Here is a 17,917-nt window from a genome sequence, read left to right as displayed (position 1 = left end):
CGCGCCGCCGATGCTCAGATACAATTTGCAGCAAGAACTGCGGCTGGTCTTCATCATGTGTAATGTGTTTGGTAAACTCCTGCACCAGTGCCACTCCGCACTCTGCATGGTCATTTGTCACCTTAATGTTAAACAATTTCCATCCCCTTCTGAAAGTCATCATTGCTGGACCAAGTTTCTGGGTCATGCTCCAAAAACTCTGTTTCAATGCCCAGCTTGTCAAATAGTCCCCTGGTGTTCTGGGTTACAAAATCCTCCAGCTGGCCATCTGGAACTAGCCTTGTGGCAAGTTTGATGCGCTTTAAGGGCTCAATCTCACCCTCACTTTGGAATTGACTTCACCATCTCTCATTTTGTGGCTGCTGACACATAGGATCAAAGAACGCAAGGCCAACCAACTGCTCTGACAGATACCAGAGGTGGAGACTTAGCTTGGCAGATGTGGCCTTAGAGACATTTGCATGGTTGTCTTGATTGTCCTTAAGTAGCTGGAGGTCATTATGTGGAGCACAGGCAGCTAGGGGTGCAGTGAACCATGCTTTGAGGTAGAGAGTCACAGAAAATAGGCAAAACTCCCAAAATGCCTTTCTAATTTCCTCATAGCGTGTCAGTTTGAATTGCCCTTGGAACATCCACACCTTGAATGAGTAAATGATCTTGGCCATCCAATGCACATGATGCATGGGACCCGGTTTCATGAAGTGGGTACCACGAGGGGGAATGCCTCCAATGCATTTACAAAGATTTAATAATAATATCATGAGAAAATAGGCCCCTGTAAAATTGCTCAAAATGGCCGGCCAACTGACACAGTTCTTTTTGGCCAAATGGCACAAAGTACCATATTTGGTTGATCTTAAAACAATAATGGAAGTAATAACAAGACATCTAGTGCTATAAATGTATTCAACTAGTTAGTGTAAATGCAAAAACAAAGATTTAGTATCAGGAGACACTGTGTTTTGAAAATAGACCCTTGTAAAATTCACGAAATGGCCGACTGACACACAGTATTTCGGGGTCAAATGGCACAAGGTACCGTATTTGGTTGATCTTCAAACAATAATGGAAGTAATAACAAGACATCTAGGGCTATATATGTGTTGAACTACTTATTGTTAATGCAATTACAAAGATTCAGTACCAGGAGACACTGTATTTTGAAAATAAACCCTTGTAAAAATGCCCGAAATGGCCGATACACAGTATTTTCGGGGTATTAATGTCACAAAGTACCATATTTGGTTGAGTGTAAAACAATAATGAATGACAAAACAAGATATTTTTTGTTATTTATATGTTTAAGTAGTTAATGTTAATGCTTTTACAAAGTTTTGAGCATCATGATATTCTCTTTTTATAAAACTACTGGCCTTCATAATTGCTCAAAATGGCTGACAAGCAGTATTTAGCAGTGCGTGGCACAAAATGCCATTTTCGGTCTGGTTTAAATTAACAATGGAAGCTAATACAAGATATCTTTTGCTATTTGTATGTTAAACTAGTTATTGTTAATGCAATTACAAAGACTGAGTATCAAGAAACACTTTATTTTGAAAATACACCTTTGTAAACTTGCTCAAAAATGTCCGATGGCTAATATTCTGCCAATTCGCGAACACATTGAGGGCTCGTGAGCTACCTCTAAATCATATTCAATATTTCTGAAAATTTCAGAGAATAAGTTTTTCATCCAGGATCACCATTTGAAGGGGTGAGAAAATTGTATTTCAGACTTTTGAAAAATAAGAACCACCCTAATGAAGGCCCTGTCATTCAGTCAGATTTCAGATAAAATATGACTGAAGTTCCATGGCAAATTACAATTTTTGCTACTTGTTGTCACTTTCAGGTTCTATTATTTATTATAGAGAAGATTTTCAATTATCAGAATATCTTTGATAGGTTTACAGGAAATGACAGGAAAATACATAAAAAATAAAACAGAAATGATCAACAATCACCACTTCTCTAAAAAAATCCTAAAAATGTCTTCTTTTGAAAATTATATATTTACCAAAACGGGCGGATTTTGAGGGAAAATTTACAACACTTGATTTCTTTCTTGTATTATCCACTTGTGGTATCCCATCCAAGCAGCAGGTCCTTTAACACACGCGTTTCATACTTTTCAACAAATTCTCTATAGAAACATTGGAAATATTTCCAATTCTGGAGTGCAAATCAGTCAAGCGTGGACGGTCACACACATAACATCACAGGATATTTCAAGTGGATGTCTAACTACTTGAGAATAAAGGACTATGAATAGATGCGACAGGATAACCTATGAGATTATCTCAAGGATATAATTTTGTTCTCTCTCCTTTTCTTACATCTTCTCTGATTAAACTAATACTTCACTGATGTGTCAACAATTTGGAGTTAATAGATGCATTTGAGCAGTTTTTACTGTGCTTTACCATTCCAGATCTGCAAGATCGCTAGTTTTAATCCAAGTCTAGTCTACAAAATCTGCCAATGTAACAACTGAAAGAGGAGGTAATTCCTCAAGATGGCAAACAAGAAATGCTTCTAATTTGTACCCTTCTTACGTGTGCTTGTCGCTCAATTCTACAACTATGCACCCATGTAAATAAAATTTTGTGCAAAAAAAATATAGTACGGTAATATTTTTGTCAACATTAATTTACTCAATTGAAATTAAAAATTCCAATTATGATTTCTCCCTTAACACAACTGGTGTCCTGACTGTTTACAGTCACAGTATACATATCACACCATACTGTTCCAATAATTCATATGATTGCAAATTCATGTCACTACATGTGTTACTCTTATTCAACAGGCTTAATAACCCGGTTACCCAATTGCTGCCAGCACTACAGCTTGAATGGTAAAGATCAATCACAAATTACTTGCTTGCCACCTTATTACACACATAAAACTTTGTTTAATTACCATGCTGTTTAATGGTTTTGTTTCTTTACATTTCAGGAACTTGCAGACATAAGGAAATCTATGGAAAACAACAGGAGGCTTCAAGAAAGCAAGAAAACTACTGTGCAATAATTATCCCCGCTACTGATCACTCCTAAACACATCACGCACAAGAGCATGGTATGCTAACTGCAGCTTGTCTAGCACCTTTATGATCCAACAGAAATCATGCTGATAGTTCATTTATATCGTGTATGTATACGTCATATACCAAACATTCTCACTAGGACGCTTAGCACACATTCTCTCAGCAGAACTCCACATTTGTGCAAAACTTCACAAATATGTCGGCAAACATATAGGCTGAAAACTGATTTGAGGAAGAAATGTATACAAGGGTTTTACTCAGAAGCTGAAGCAAAGCCGCGGATATTTGGTAAGGTGGTGGCTGCACTTGGTGTTATTAATTTATTGACAATAGGAATTGTGTATAGCGCCTTGGACACTCCACAAAAAAGACTTCTGTTGGTTCACATTGGATCTGTTGGAAGATTTGTAGGGTAAGTTGACTATCTAAAGAATAATGTCCCGGAGGGGGGGGGGGTACTTGGAACAAATGACCCTACGGGGACGTGCTGCAAACATGGGCAGCATTTTCAGCCTTCTGGTACATGTATATCCATGACCCCTTTTTCTAGCCCAATTTTGGTATATGGATATTGGTCCTTTTTTCAAAATTTTGGTATATCGATGGGTCCAAATTTCTTGAATAATTGGCATATTGATGGGTCCACTTTCATATAATGTACTAAACAAATGAAATGGTAATATAAAAATCTTTTTTGTCAGGGGGAAGATCCTGTTGATCACAAAGTATTGTTTACAATGAATGTTTTTAAAGATTGGCTTTATACATACATAAACTTGTATAACAATGTTCCTGTTTCTGTATCTCGTAGCACCGCTGTCACCGGTCTTCAAATATCTCTAGATTACTGGTGGACATTGTACGGATTGGATGCCGACTCTGATGACTATGCTAGCCTAATTCAACCATGCCATGAGAGAGCAGCAGATAGGTTATACCACGCTTGCATCAAGCATGGAGGACTCTATGTAAAATTAGGCCAGGGTTTAGCGTCACTCAACCATATTCTACCAGAGGTGTATGTGACAACTCTGCATAAACTGGAAGACCAGGCTTTGGTTCGAAGACCAAATGAGGTAATGGATACTATTGGGTTATTCCATTTGAAATCCTCACTCCCCCTGTGGAAGATTTAGCTCAAGTATATCACAGTGGGAGTATGAGTTTCAAATGGAATAGATAATTGAGTATTACTTCCATTTGAAATACTCACTCCAGTTGTGGAAGATATAGGTAAAGCCATAATACAGGGGGAGTATGGGTTTCAAAATGATGAACTCTGACCAATTACATTTAAAAGTCATGCTCCCCCTGTGGAAGATACTAACAAAATCTTTCACATGGGTTGTGTGGATTTCAACTGGAATACCCCATTGTTATTATCTGTTCCAGCTCCAATGATATACCTTATCTATGAAAAGTCAATGTACGAGGGTCATTCAAAAAGTTCTACCTCCATTGTCATATTTCTGTTATCTTACATACCAGGAAGTTGAAATGGCCCATGATTATGCTCTTAAATATTGGCTACAAAATAAAAGTTACTTTGATTAAAAGGTTGTTTAGATATGTTGTTTAAAGCAAATACAGATTTGGTACGTCGCAAACGGTCTGAAAAGAAAGGCTGATTTTGATAAAAAAGGTAGGCCACATCTATATGGAAATCATTACAGATTTATTTCTGAAAATGATTAAATTGCTTTATTTTTGTTCAAATAATTTAATTATCTACTGCTTGCAGAAAGTACAGTTTTACTGTGATTTTTGTCTTTTGCACAACTAAAACCGATACATGTTCAGATTAGCCTTCATATTTACCCTTTTATTTTCCACAGTTTTTTTTTTTACTTTGATGGGGTGAGCACTTTTTGGTTCAAGTCATATTAATAAGGTCATACGTTTAATATCAAATAAGTTGTATGCTCATTTTCTGTATTTTTTAAGTATATACAAGATTATTAACAAATTGTTCATCTTATTTTCACATCCATGATCCATTGCTTAAAATAAGGACGTAATTATGTATTACCCTTAAACGTGGTCTAGTTGAAATCTGGCAAATTTCACTAACATTTGTGTGTCTGTTGAACCCATGGGTTAAAATTATAGAGAGTTTGTGATTTCCAAACGTACGTATCGAATGCCTGTGCAATCTATTGCATGCAGGTGTTCGATACGTACGTTTGGAAATCGCAATCTCTAGTGTAAAATGCAAAACTTTTTGTACGCTATGCACACACTTTGTCTTGTTAAAGCACTTTTCACCCTGATCACGGGCCATACACATGTTAAAATACAAAATGTTTGCATGCTACACACAACCATTGTCCCAATAAATCCTTTTTTGGAAGCTCAAAGACTTTACATGTGCAGTCTCTCTCTAAATAAACGGCACATGTAGATATATCCCACCGATAATACCTGATCAAAATAATGCAGCCAGGAAAAATTTTGTTGTCTTTTCCCCCGAAAGGTTTATTTTCCCTCCCTGACCAAGAAACCTGGCTACACCCCTGCACCTGACCTCCTTATTATACATTATGCTTTTTGTAATCCTTCAGTTGGATAGATTATTCCATGAAGATTTTGGTACCAAGCCAGAGGAGTTGTTTGCTGATTTTGAGCGTGAACCTATAGCCGCTGCTAGTCTAGCACAAGTACATAAAGCTGTCACTCATGAGGGGCAACAGGTTGCTGTCAAGGTAAGCACATCTTAAGGAAAGTTTCAGAGATCCATCGAGGACCAACAAATTCTGTAATTGATTTCAAGTTAGTCACTATCGAAATGTCCAATTGGTAATTTTTGCTTGACAAAACTAGTAAGATTTTACTTCATATTTAATGATTTAAACCTATGATAAGTTTTTACTTACTTAAAATTTCATAAATTGATCAGGTTTGTACTTCAAATCAATTGGTAAATTTTACTTAACAAAACCAGTTTTACTTACATATTCTTGCACAGATTCTGGTCAAAATTCATGCACTATTCATGCCCAAATATGACCGAGACCCTGTTTGCATTATGAAAAAGTAGCAAAGACCATGAATAGAGAGGAAGGCCCTTATTTCCTAAGTCACATATGATATATGACCCACTTTTGAAGACTGGAAAAGAGACTACACACAACCTGAAGTCATTTTCCTGGAAGTGGATCAGATGCCCACATCTGATGAAGTCCTCCAATGAGAGGGATGAAATATAAAGTACAATTACTGGTTTTGTTAAGCAAAAATTACCAATTGATTTAAAGTACAAAAAACCTGATGAATCTATTTACTCAGAATATATTTGAAGTTCAAACCTGATGAATTTATTCATATAAACAATCCATTCTAAATTTTAATTGTTTTGTGTTTTTTCTGCATGTTGGCTGAATCATAGACAGTAAAAGAGTAAAAATAGTTATTAAATTTCCCTGATAATGACTTAAATTTACCGATAGTGTAAATACCTGGTACCCACCTACTGACTCGGATTAATTTGTGGTAATCAAATTTGAGATCAAAATCGTATTGCTACTTTTTTGTAAATGGGGGTCTTGGTCATATTTGGGCATGAATGGGGTATGAACTTTGACCAGAATCTGTGGAATAATATGTTTCCAATTTCTTACTATATTAATTTGGATCACTTCAAGTGCGATAGGATTTTTCCTGGTTGTGCCGCAAGGCACAAGCTTTCGACAAATTGCCCTTTTATGCGTGTGTGTATGCTTTGTGTGATTAAGGGGTGCACATTTCGTATTCCAGGGGGTGGCATGGAAATTTTTTGAAGAAAAAAAAATTGCACATTTCCCACTTACAATTCCTTAAATGGGGCTTTAAGATGATAGAGCTTTTCCTACCGACAGTTCCTTTAAAGCGGAATATTGGAATGTCCTCTTTCCCTCGGTAAGATCCAGACCATGGCCAGACAGTAACATGAGTAGGTTTATTTTACCTTGAAGGCATGGATATATAGTCTTGCAAATATGGGCTAACTTTTCCCCAGGCCATTCTATTGGATGTGAATTAGTAGGACTACAATTGGTATACTGGTCAGTTTATACTTTTATTTCCACATCTGTTATTTTTATATTGGCCTTTAAAATGGCTGTCAGATGGTGGAGCTCTGTCCAATTCTCTTCAAGAAAACTGTTTTTCAAATAACTCTACCTCATACTTTTTCCTGGTTGTGCCGCAAGGCACAAGCTTTCAACAAATTGCCCTTTTATGCATGTGTGTATGCTTTGTGTGATTAAGGGGTGCGCCATTCGATTTCAAGGGGGTGGCATGGGAAAATAAAGAAAAAAAAATTGCGCACTAGTGAGGCGAAAATTTCCTCCACTATAGTGAGACAAAATAACAAAAACAATTCGCCTCACTGATGAATAAAAAAAAATTCCCCCACCCAACTCTGTATAAAAGTTGACATTAAAATTGAAAAAAAAAAAAAAAAAAAAAAAAAAAAAAGGTGGCAGTGGGGGCTAAAAAAAACCCCCTGCCCCAAACTCCCCCCCCCCCCCCCCGAGAATCAAATGGTGCATACCTTACTTAACGCACACAATTTGATACTGGGACAGTGAAATATGCAGCTATCACTACTGAACTTGAAGTTGACCAAAGCGTATGAACAGTTGGAAAGGGAATGCACGCCTCAAGTGAGTACTCATGATCACTAATTCAAAACTGAAGTCTTGTCATCGGTCAGTCAGTGATAACTGATAATAATGAAATTCTAATGGATTAATTTCCATGTATAATTATACCTTGCAGGTGCAGTACATAGATCTCAGAGATCGCTATGAGGGAGACATACGCACCATTGAGATCCTGTTGGACCTGATTGGATGGATGCATCCAACATTCAACTTTAGATGGGTATTAGAGGTGAGAAAAAGATCATATAAGCAAGATAGTTATTTATTCCTGGATTTATTGATTGATTGATCAATTGATTACCTTTAATTGACACAACACTTTAACTATAGAAAATTTACAGCTTTCCCTATTTGAAGCTGAATAAAGCATGAAGGGACTTTTACACAAAATAGCAATATCGTAGAGTGCATTACATACTGACGGATGTTAAACCATGGTGCATTATATAGTGACGGATGTTGATCGCAAATTTATCAAAAAATGGGCATCATGAAAATGTTGAGTAGGTAAAAAAGATATTTTCAAAACGTTAAAATGTGGTTAAATTGTACATCTCATCACATATATGTAATGGATTGCCAAAGTTATCCGTCACTACATGTATGTCTTGCCTAATTTTTATGAGAGATCAACATCTGTCACTATATGGATTTTACTGTAACATGTAGATCCCTCACTATGTAATGCACCAGACGATATAATATACTTCCATGGCATGGCATTGTACGTATACAGAAACTATAGCATAAGTGACTGTTTTTATTTGAACAGAATCTTCTGGCACCTGTTGGGAGTAAATTTACAATGTGCATGTTGATAGGTAAGATTAATCAATTAATGTTGTTTGTCATGCATATCATGCTTTATATCGCTCATGTCACTCAAATGAGTATAGAATTTAGACCCTGTTTACGCAGAACCTGAAGCCGATGGAACTCAACTTCGTTTGTGTATAAACAAGGGTTGCCGGTTTTTGAACTCGACTTCAGAAGTTAACTTCTAATGATGACCCAGAGCAAGTTTTGTCAAATTCAGACTTGACTTTTGCAGTGTAAACGAACATGCAATCGTAATGGTTATTTGAAGCATGAGCAAGTGATGGCGTATAAGTTAAATTCACAATTTGCTTTGAGGTCAATTACTAAATGATTTATGCTAATCCTCAAGGTTGAACTACATCCCCTGATAAATTTTGCGATCTATTTTGCATTTTTCTCAAAAAATAACTACACACTGGTAACAAAAGTTATGTACATGTATATGGCAAGGAATCCAATTACCGTACTTCACTGAAATTTCAGTGATTCAAGACAAGTGGTTCATTATATATGTTAAGAAATGAGGTACATTTTAGCGGTACCTCTTTTCTTATCATAAATAACGCATCGCTTGTCTTGAGTCACTGAAATTCCAGTGTAGTAACTGGATTCCTTGCCCTAATATACATAACTTTTGTTACCAGTGTGTAGTTATTTTTGAGAAAAATGCAAAAATAGTCACAAATTTATGAAGGGGTGTAGTACCCCCTTAATCACCATCTGAATTTGATGTCGCAGTTGAAGTCAACTTTTCTCTGTGTAAATGGGGTCTTATATGAGTGATATAAAACAATATTAACTGTCTTAAAGAAATACAATCATCGACTCGGTGAAAGAGGAATTATTCCGTTTCATGGAATAGAATGGAAGAATATCCATCTTTAAGGGCTGGGGTATGAACGTTTGGACATTATTTATTTTGGGACATCAGAGCACATCAGACATATCGAATTGCATTCTGAATACGAAGAATGTCATTCTGATATCAAATAATTTTGATTTTTTGAAATTAGCAATTTAATACGCATTTTATGGAAATCATTAAAAATTGATATTTTTGATATTTAACAGTACTTGAAGTAAACTTTAGAAATCTGATGATTTATACTTAAAGTGTATGTAGGTGGGATGAAAAGCCGACGATCAATTGAAAATTTTGACCTTTCGTATTGAAGATATGGATTTTTTTTCCCAAAACACCAAAAAAAATTAGGTCTTTTTTGGAAAAAAATCCATATCTTCAATATGAAAGGTCAAAATTTTCAATTGACCGTCGGCTTTTCCTCCCTGCTACATACACTTTAAGAATATAACATTAGATTTATATAATTTACTTCGAGGACTGTTATATATCAAAAAATTGAAAAATATCAAATTTTTATAATTTGTCATAAAATTTGTATTATATTGTGATTTCCAAAAAATGAAAATTATTTGATATCAGAAAGACATGCTTCATATTCAGAATGCAATTCGATAGGTCTGATGTGCTCTAATGTCCCACAAAAAATACTGTCGAAACCTTAACCTTGTGATTATATTTCAATCATTATATACACTCATAGGCAGTTAATATTTGTATACCATGCTTAATTAACTGGGATAAAATAACATGTGAAAAAGAATATCATACAGGTTGATATTAATTCATCCTTCAGGAGCAGATCTAGAAACTAGAGGTCCTAAAGTGTATAGCAGGGGTCTAGCTAAATTTCTTCAAGTGCCACTTTATAATGTAGAAAATTCAAAAGCAGTCAAGTTAGCTCAATCGATAAGGTGTTCGACTGTGGTGCAAGAGGTTGTGAGTTCGAACCCTGGCATTGGATTAGTTAATTGAGTTAGTTTGAAATTCTCCTGGACAAGGAACTTACTGGTAATTGTCTTGTTGTAACCCATACAAAACTCGGGGAGCTGATCCTGGATGCGAAGGTCATTTGTGGAATGTCTAGGGTGTGTGTTGTTGAAGCTGCAAAGTCTCTGTGAAGTTGTTTATGGAATGATGTGGGCTGTAGTGGTCAGCGTCAACCTGTAAAGTATGCTGGGGCTTGTGGATCAACGTCTAGACATTGTAACGCTGCACTTTTTTTTTTTTATAGGGCTACTATATTTATGAGTGCAGAGGGATTGACTAATGGGTGGTGTTCATTGGCTCACTTTAAGGCCTGTGGTGGGTCCATCTCCCGGTGGGTCCAGGGGGCAGAGCTCCTGGAAGTTATTGGATGTTAACCTTTTTATATGGCTTAGGATGGCTCTACTTGGACATGAGTTCTTGATTAATCAAGGTACAAAAACATCTTTTTTCCCATAGCTGCCGTGTTGCGGCACTGCACCCTATTTGCGAATCCCTGGTGTATATAGCATAGTTCATTTCTTTGTTAACCCAAAATATTGCTCCTGCATTAATGGTATAAAATGCACATATATCCTTTTTGCATTCAATATATAGACTGGAGCATTGCTTTATACATAACATTGAGGCAAATTTGTAAAAATTAGATTTTGATATCAAATTTTTCAGAAACATGAGCACTTTCCAATAAAGGCATAGAAGTAATTCCGTTTAGAAAACCATTGAAATCAATGGCCAGTGAAGCATAGACTTAACTACATAAGTCAATGTGGACCATTAGCTTAAAACTCATTTTTTTCAGAATGGCCAAAATGGAGTTATGTCTTTGTGTCACTGAGCTGACCCTTCGACATGTTAAATGGATTTATACTGCACACCCCATAAATCACCTGTGGGACTAATTAGGTAGAAACTAATCAATGCTCTCATTAGAATTATATACCTGTTCGTTTTTATGAATTTATCCATATGCATCTTTATTTATTTGCTTCTACAAAACTATTAGTATTTTACTCATGGATCGATTTGCAATTTCAAATCAATATCCACTGGTGCATGCAGAGCCTGCATCAGTCTACATGCATAGCATCTGTGTTACATGCATCATTGCATTTATCACCACAAACATTTTTTAAGCCATCGCTTACACTTCTTGCAGCATTTTTGTGAAATGCATAAGTATCACCCCACCAAAACTAACATAAAATAAGGAAAAACATTTTGTAGTCATTATTAGTATTTAATTATATAGCAGATGGTCATAGTATTTTAAAACTAAAACTGCAGGTGGACGGCAAATGAATGTATGTCAGAGTGTATGTCGGTTGGGAAAGTTACATACGAGGGGGTATCAAAAAGTTTTAGAAATCGCCCAGAAGTGAAAGAGCTATATCAATGAAATTTTGTCAGTGCAATCACTGGTCCTTATGTACACTATGGTGCAAAAATGGTCTCATAAGTATGTTTACTTTTTTTACAGGCGACGCTAGATGCTAATAACCTGCTGCCCCAGTTACTGCGAATAAACTGCAAGATTGAGAAAATTGAGGCAAGCAGCGTTATTAAGATCCTGCATTTAAAGGGTTGCAGTGCCTAGAAAATCGATGATGAAATGAAAGTTATCTTCGGTGGTGATTGTGATATTGTCACTGTTGCTTTTTGGAAAATGAATTTTTATTTCATCACAGATTTTTTGGGCACTGTAACCCTTTAAATGGAACTTAATCATGCTACATGCCTCAATTTTCTCCATTTTGCTGGTTATGCGGTTACATAGGCAGGTACTGACATCTAGCGCCTGTAAAAAAAGTAAACATTCTTATGAGACCATTTTTGCATCATAGTGTACATAAGGACCAGTAATTGCACTGACAAAATTTCATTGATATAGCTCTTTCACTTCTGGGCGAATTTCTAAAACTTTTTGATACCCCCTCGTACACAGAGAAAATATCTTTATTGAATGCATTAAATGTATGTGTACATCGAAAGCAAACCGTGGACTTTATTGTAGTGATCCATTGCAAAACTTTTTGTAATTAATAATTATACTGCTTCTGCTTGCTAGACAAAACTCTAATCAATGTAACACTCATGTAGAATATTTGTGCTACCATTTATTTTACAAAGAAGATATCTTACCCTTCCCAGAATCCTTTGCAACATGATATATCACTTCATTTCATCAATGACGCTCCCATTAGGCAAAAAAAATTTTTTGTCCACGTCCGACCGACTGTGTACCCTGGTCCCGACTGTGTCTTTTTTTTTTTTTTTTTTAATTTACGTTGAATGTGCTAGTAAAACAGTGGTTAGTATAAATTTAAAGAAAGAAAATGTAAAGAAAATGAACAGTATAACATGCAGAACCATCTCAAGTGTTAAACCAGTAAAGTGCTGTGTGTTTTGACTTATTTACCAGTCTTCAAATTGTCAGTTTCAAGTGCAATATCTGTAAAAAAAAAAATCTGACCTACCGACCCAACTGTTTCATAAGCCTCTATGGACAAACAAACCTTACATTTCATCACTATCAACCCATGTTGTACTGGATAGCAAATCAGTACAGGAAATTGAAATAGGAGAAATGCATTATGGGACGTGTAAGATACCTTCTCTGAGCAGTTCACCTGCCTCAGAAAACATATACTCTGCTATTCTCATGTGGTTCATGGCATTTTTGTAATAAACGCAGTGGTAACTGGGACAGTACTGTCTTTTTGACAATGAGCTATGCTTGTATGTACATGTAGAAATGTAATAGCGAATTAGCAAAAACTCGCAAGTTGATAGCTTTGAAACATCCTGGCTGACTGGGTTGATGTTGTTTGTTTGCTGTGCACCTGTTCAAGCCAGTCATATGTCCTTCGTGAATGGCCCATTGTGCCCCCATTCACGAAGGACATACAGACATAGTAGTACTAGCATGAACAGGTGCATGTGATAATAGAACACCAACACAGTAGCCAGAGTGTATTGACTATGTAACTACCAACTTGTTAGTTCTGATCAAATTTGAAATATGTAAATGGGCTTATTAATATCCATAAATATGCAAATAACCTGACACATATTTATACAGCACAGAGGATCATACTCTATCATACTAATACAGTTTTTTGCTCTTTTTTGTTGATATTTCTGTTTTTAGGGTATTTTTAAGTGATTTCAGAAAATGTCACAAATATTTTTTGGTCCTCTACAGATCTTTAAAAGCCAATTTAATGATTTTGCTTTTGCCTGCCTGCACAGTCAACCCATTGTTGTGAGGGACCAAAAAACTGATAAAACTTAATGCCAATTTGGGAAAAAAAGGCTGTTCAATTGCAGCAGTATAGTGTTTAGTTGAACTATGTGTTCTGGTACTTGCAATAGTAAAGTAGTTGTGTATTTCTAATTCAATGCTCTGCATGCTAACCATATCTTCAACATTGAAAGTCCAAGTTTTGATATATTTTCTCAAAATATCAAGAGCTATCTCAAGAGCCTCTGAACCAATACTTGGCTTGTTTGTACTCATTTTAATGTATTTTTCATGCTGATTCCAAATATGGTCATGAAAATGTACAATTCTGAATTTTTGAATTTTGAAAAAAAAAGAAGAAACTTGTCGTCTGCAGTAGACACCCGTGTTGAGAGGTTTTATTAACAGTACAGTTGCATTGCAAATGCTGCAAAGAACCTTATCGCTGAACTTGTTTGTCAAATACCCAAAAGTAAATTTGAGAAGATATCAAATATTTCCATCTTAGTCATCATATTGATGACTGAGAGAAATTATTTAATCTTTTCATTGGTTTCTATTCTTTCTTTTGTATTCCAGGATTTAAAAGATGACTTAAAACAAGAACTAGACTTTGAATTGGAAGGTAGACATGGAGAACAATGTGCAGCTGACTTAAGTGGTTTTAAATTTGTCTATGTACCTAACGTACATTGGAAATACACAACTAAGGTAAGTCTGTTATATACTGTGTCAAAAAAGTATCCTTACACTTGGAAGAAAAATCCTAATTTTAAAACTAAACCATATTTGGGTAAATTTATTATTACTATTATCTAATGACACCCCATTGAATCCAATGTGACTTCAAGAAGAAAAGTTACAAGCATTTGATTAGACAAAGGCCCAGTTTTAAAAGTGATAAATAACTATAGCCTATTCAAAACTCCACCCGACTAAATATCTGCTTGAGAGTGGTGAATGGCTAATTTATGCGTGTCTTTAATTTAAAACAAAAGGAACAAAAGAAAACTGAAACAAAAGAACTGACAAATAAAATGAGAGTTATGAAAAGTACAGAGAAGTAAAAACTGAAATAAAAACTGCTTTAAATAAAGCTTCATTGAAGAAACTATGTTGTCTCTTTGTTGCGCTTGTTGGAATCATTTTGCGCCTTGTATATGCCAGTTTGTCACTTTTAAAACTGGACCTTCGTCTATTCAGTTGCTTGTAACTTTACTTCTTGAGGTCACATTGGATTCAATGTGGTGTCATAATGTGCAGGAAAAAAAATTTACCCCAACATGGTTCAGTTTTGAAATTGTGATTTTTTTTCCAAGTGTAAGTATAATATGTGACGTGTCATGTCTAAAGGAGACACTTTTGGGCAGGATCGTAAATGGAGAAATAACCAAAAATCTGCCTGTGGGTGATTTTTTCACAATTTGGGTTTGTTGCAAATTTGTGATGTTATTAATGTTAAAAATATTGTCTGATAGTTTCAGACCGAATATAACTGGCATCTTGTATTTTTTTTGAGACATTTTTCAAGGTAATTCATATTCTCAACATTGTCAATAATATTTTAAAAGGCCGATATCTCAATTTCCAATTTTATAATACCATAACTTACGAACTCAATATCTTCGCTTAGGAATGTCTGATTTCATTGGGGAAAACGGCGTTGTGGAGCAAAATATCTCTATATTTAAGATACATGTAAAAACCTCAAAATTGATAACCTGCCCAAAAGTGCCTCCTTTTGACATGACACGTCATATATATCGGGTGCAGGTCTTTTTTTCTGGATGTTTTTTGGCCCAAGAGTTATGGCTCTGAATGGTCATTTCTCTTGAAGGTCACTTTTCCGATAGGTTTTCACTCAGAAAGGTTATTATTCCGAAAGGTCATTGCTCCGAATATGACAATTTTTTTTGCTCCAAAAGGATTTTGCTCCAAAAATGTCATTCAAAAGGATTTTTGATCTTTCAGAGTAACAACCCTTCTGTATATCATTTTTGGACCAAAGACCCTTCAGACTAAAAACCTTTTGGGGTAATGGTTCTTATACCATTTTTGAACTAATGCGCTTTGGGAATAAAAACTATACGGTTTAACAAACTATCGGAGGAGCAATATTTTGAACAGTATAACCTTACCAGGTTCAGACAAATGACACTTTGGACTAAAACACTTTAGGAAATATAACATTTTAGAGCAAAAACTTGACCTAAAGAATAGCGTGTTCGGACAAATGATCCTTCGGAATTTAAACTGTTTGGAGCAACAAAAAAAAAAAAAAGCGTTGGAAAATTGCCCTGTTCCTGTTATATCAGCACTGTTACATGTGGAGTCAGCAGGTCTATACCTTATACAGCTACCCTCATGCTGGGGGATGACTTTGATTGGGCAAAATTTCATGTGTAAGCCTGCCTGCTGTCTTGGGGGTACTCTAACTGACTTTATAGGGCTGGTAATATATTGAGTATCAGAAAATGTTAAAAGGTAGGTGGTCTGATTGTCTCATATGATGTTTGTTACCTCATATTTAGGACCATTGTCCAAACAATTCCAAGTTTTATTACCCCATCCATTTGGATTTTAGAAGCAAAAATGTGTATCACAATGGCCCATAGAATAATACATGACTGCTAGATCAGGCCCATCAACAAGGGTGAGTGCAGGGAGTGGGAGGGGCATTGCCTATATCTTAGGGGTCCAAGAGCACAAGGAGTGACCAATTACCTTTAGCAGAACTATATATTTGTGTGTGCTTCATACACATAACTTGTTTGTCTTGAATTGTGTGTCTCTGTATTAAACTTGAAGTTTTAGTACACTCCGGCCCAAGTTGGCTGTCGTTAGTGTTAGCCCTGTTTGAGTGGACTGAAAAAATTTGAAATAATACTCAATGTATTTTTATTTTGACTTTGTTATGGTAGAGAGTTCTAACAGCAGAATACATTGATGGATGTAGAGTGAACGATATAGACAGTATTAGTGCTATGGGGCTTTCATTAGCAGATGTAAGTATTGTATTGCATTATAAAAGCTTAGAACTTCACAACCAACTTGAAGTATGCTGGGGATCTAAAGATATCAACAATAATACCGTAAATACTTGATAGTTAGTATATGTGCTTACTATCGAGCACTTTTGAAAACATGAAATTGTACCAAAGTCCGGCACTGTACCAACTGAGCTAATGGGGTTGAGACACACATTGCAGGTTTGCTTGTTCGCACATATGCTAACTATCAAGTTTTTACGGTATTCGGTGTGCTCGCCTTCACCGGTCTTTTTCTACTGGAGCTGTTACCATGTATTCTTTGCATCACCTCACATTGCCTGTCAACTGTTTGCTTAGTGGTCATTCCATTTGAAATTCATAGTCCCCCTGTAAAAGATATTTGCAAAATCTTCTACAGGGGTAGTGTGAATGACAATGTTCATTTCAAAGTATTTATATGTAGGCCTATGTGTTGTTCGTTCATAGACAATTGTAACATTCATATGTGGACCCAGCTGTATTAGATAAGATAAACGCAGTAGTAATCCTTACCGTACTAAACAACACAAAACCACACCCAAGAAAAAAAGTATTCTCTTCTTCTTCCTACCTTCTTTCCTTCCCCCTTGCCAAAAAGCAGCTAGGTCATTAGGGTTAATGATATCAATTTATATTATGCAGGTTGATGAGAAATTGATCAAAGCATTTTCACATCAGATTTTTCACACTGGATTTGTCCATGCAGATCCTCACCCAGGAAATGGTAAGTTTGATATCAATGCAATAATTTGGTTCATCTTAGGTGGTAGTCAGGGGAGGGCCACTTTGGTCCACTTTGCAAGCAGGAAAAAAACAGGTTTTTTATGCTTGTTTTTGTCCAAATGGTTCAAATTTGAATACAAAATATTGTCTTTTATGCTTTCTTGGTTCTAAAAGGTCGCCCACAAAAAAGTCCACTTTTTCAAAATCCGCCCTCCCCAAAATAAATCCTGGCTATACCCCAGGTTCACCTCAAGTTTGGTAGTCAATGCTTTGTTTGCATTCTGACAAACTACAAACTGCTTAAGTGTGTATGCATTTGTTACGTTCTGTACAATTAACTTTAAGTATGTGATTCGATACTGTCACCTTCAAAATGTGTGTGTACATCACTACCGAATTTAAGGTGAAGCAAAGTATAGTTGCTGCCAAGGAATCAGGGGTCCATTTCACTAAACTTTTTTAACCTTTCGTAACGCAAGTAACCGTTCGTAAAGTTACGAATACCCAATACTAGACATAACTTTACGATGGGTCCCTGTAGTAAATCCCTATTATTTATGA

General features: G+C 35.9%; 1 protein-coding gene across 1 annotated transcript in view; it reads left to right on the top strand.

Moving 5' to 3' along the window:
* The first annotated feature begins 2,971 nt into the window (after positions 1-2,971).
* LOC140136044 (uncharacterized aarF domain-containing protein kinase 5-like) overlaps positions 2,972-17,917 on the top strand; it is a 31,020-nt gene continuing 16,074 nt past the window's right edge. The window contains exons 1-7 of the mRNA XM_072157744.1: positions 2,972-3,461; positions 3,861-4,125; positions 5,611-5,751; positions 7,808-7,921; positions 14,184-14,315; positions 16,526-16,609; positions 17,276-17,357. Of these exons, the coding sequence (XP_072013845.1) occupies positions 3,130-3,461; positions 3,861-4,125; positions 5,611-5,751; positions 7,808-7,921; positions 14,184-14,315; positions 16,526-16,609; positions 17,276-17,357 (1,150 nt within the window). The 5' untranslated portion in view covers positions 2,972-3,129. The remainder of the gene's footprint in view (positions 3,462-3,860; positions 4,126-5,610; positions 5,752-7,807; positions 7,922-14,183; positions 14,316-16,525; positions 16,610-17,275; positions 17,358-17,917) is intronic.

The sequence above is a fragment of the Amphiura filiformis genome, chromosome 16 (assembly GCF_039555335.1).
Source record: "Amphiura filiformis chromosome 16, Afil_fr2py, whole genome shotgun sequence".
NCBI lineage: Eukaryota > Metazoa > Echinodermata > Ophiuroidea > Amphilepidida > Amphiuridae > Amphiura > Amphiura filiformis.
The sequence above is the reverse complement of the archived record's forward strand: the minus strand, read 5'-3'. Positions and strand labels throughout refer to the sequence as shown.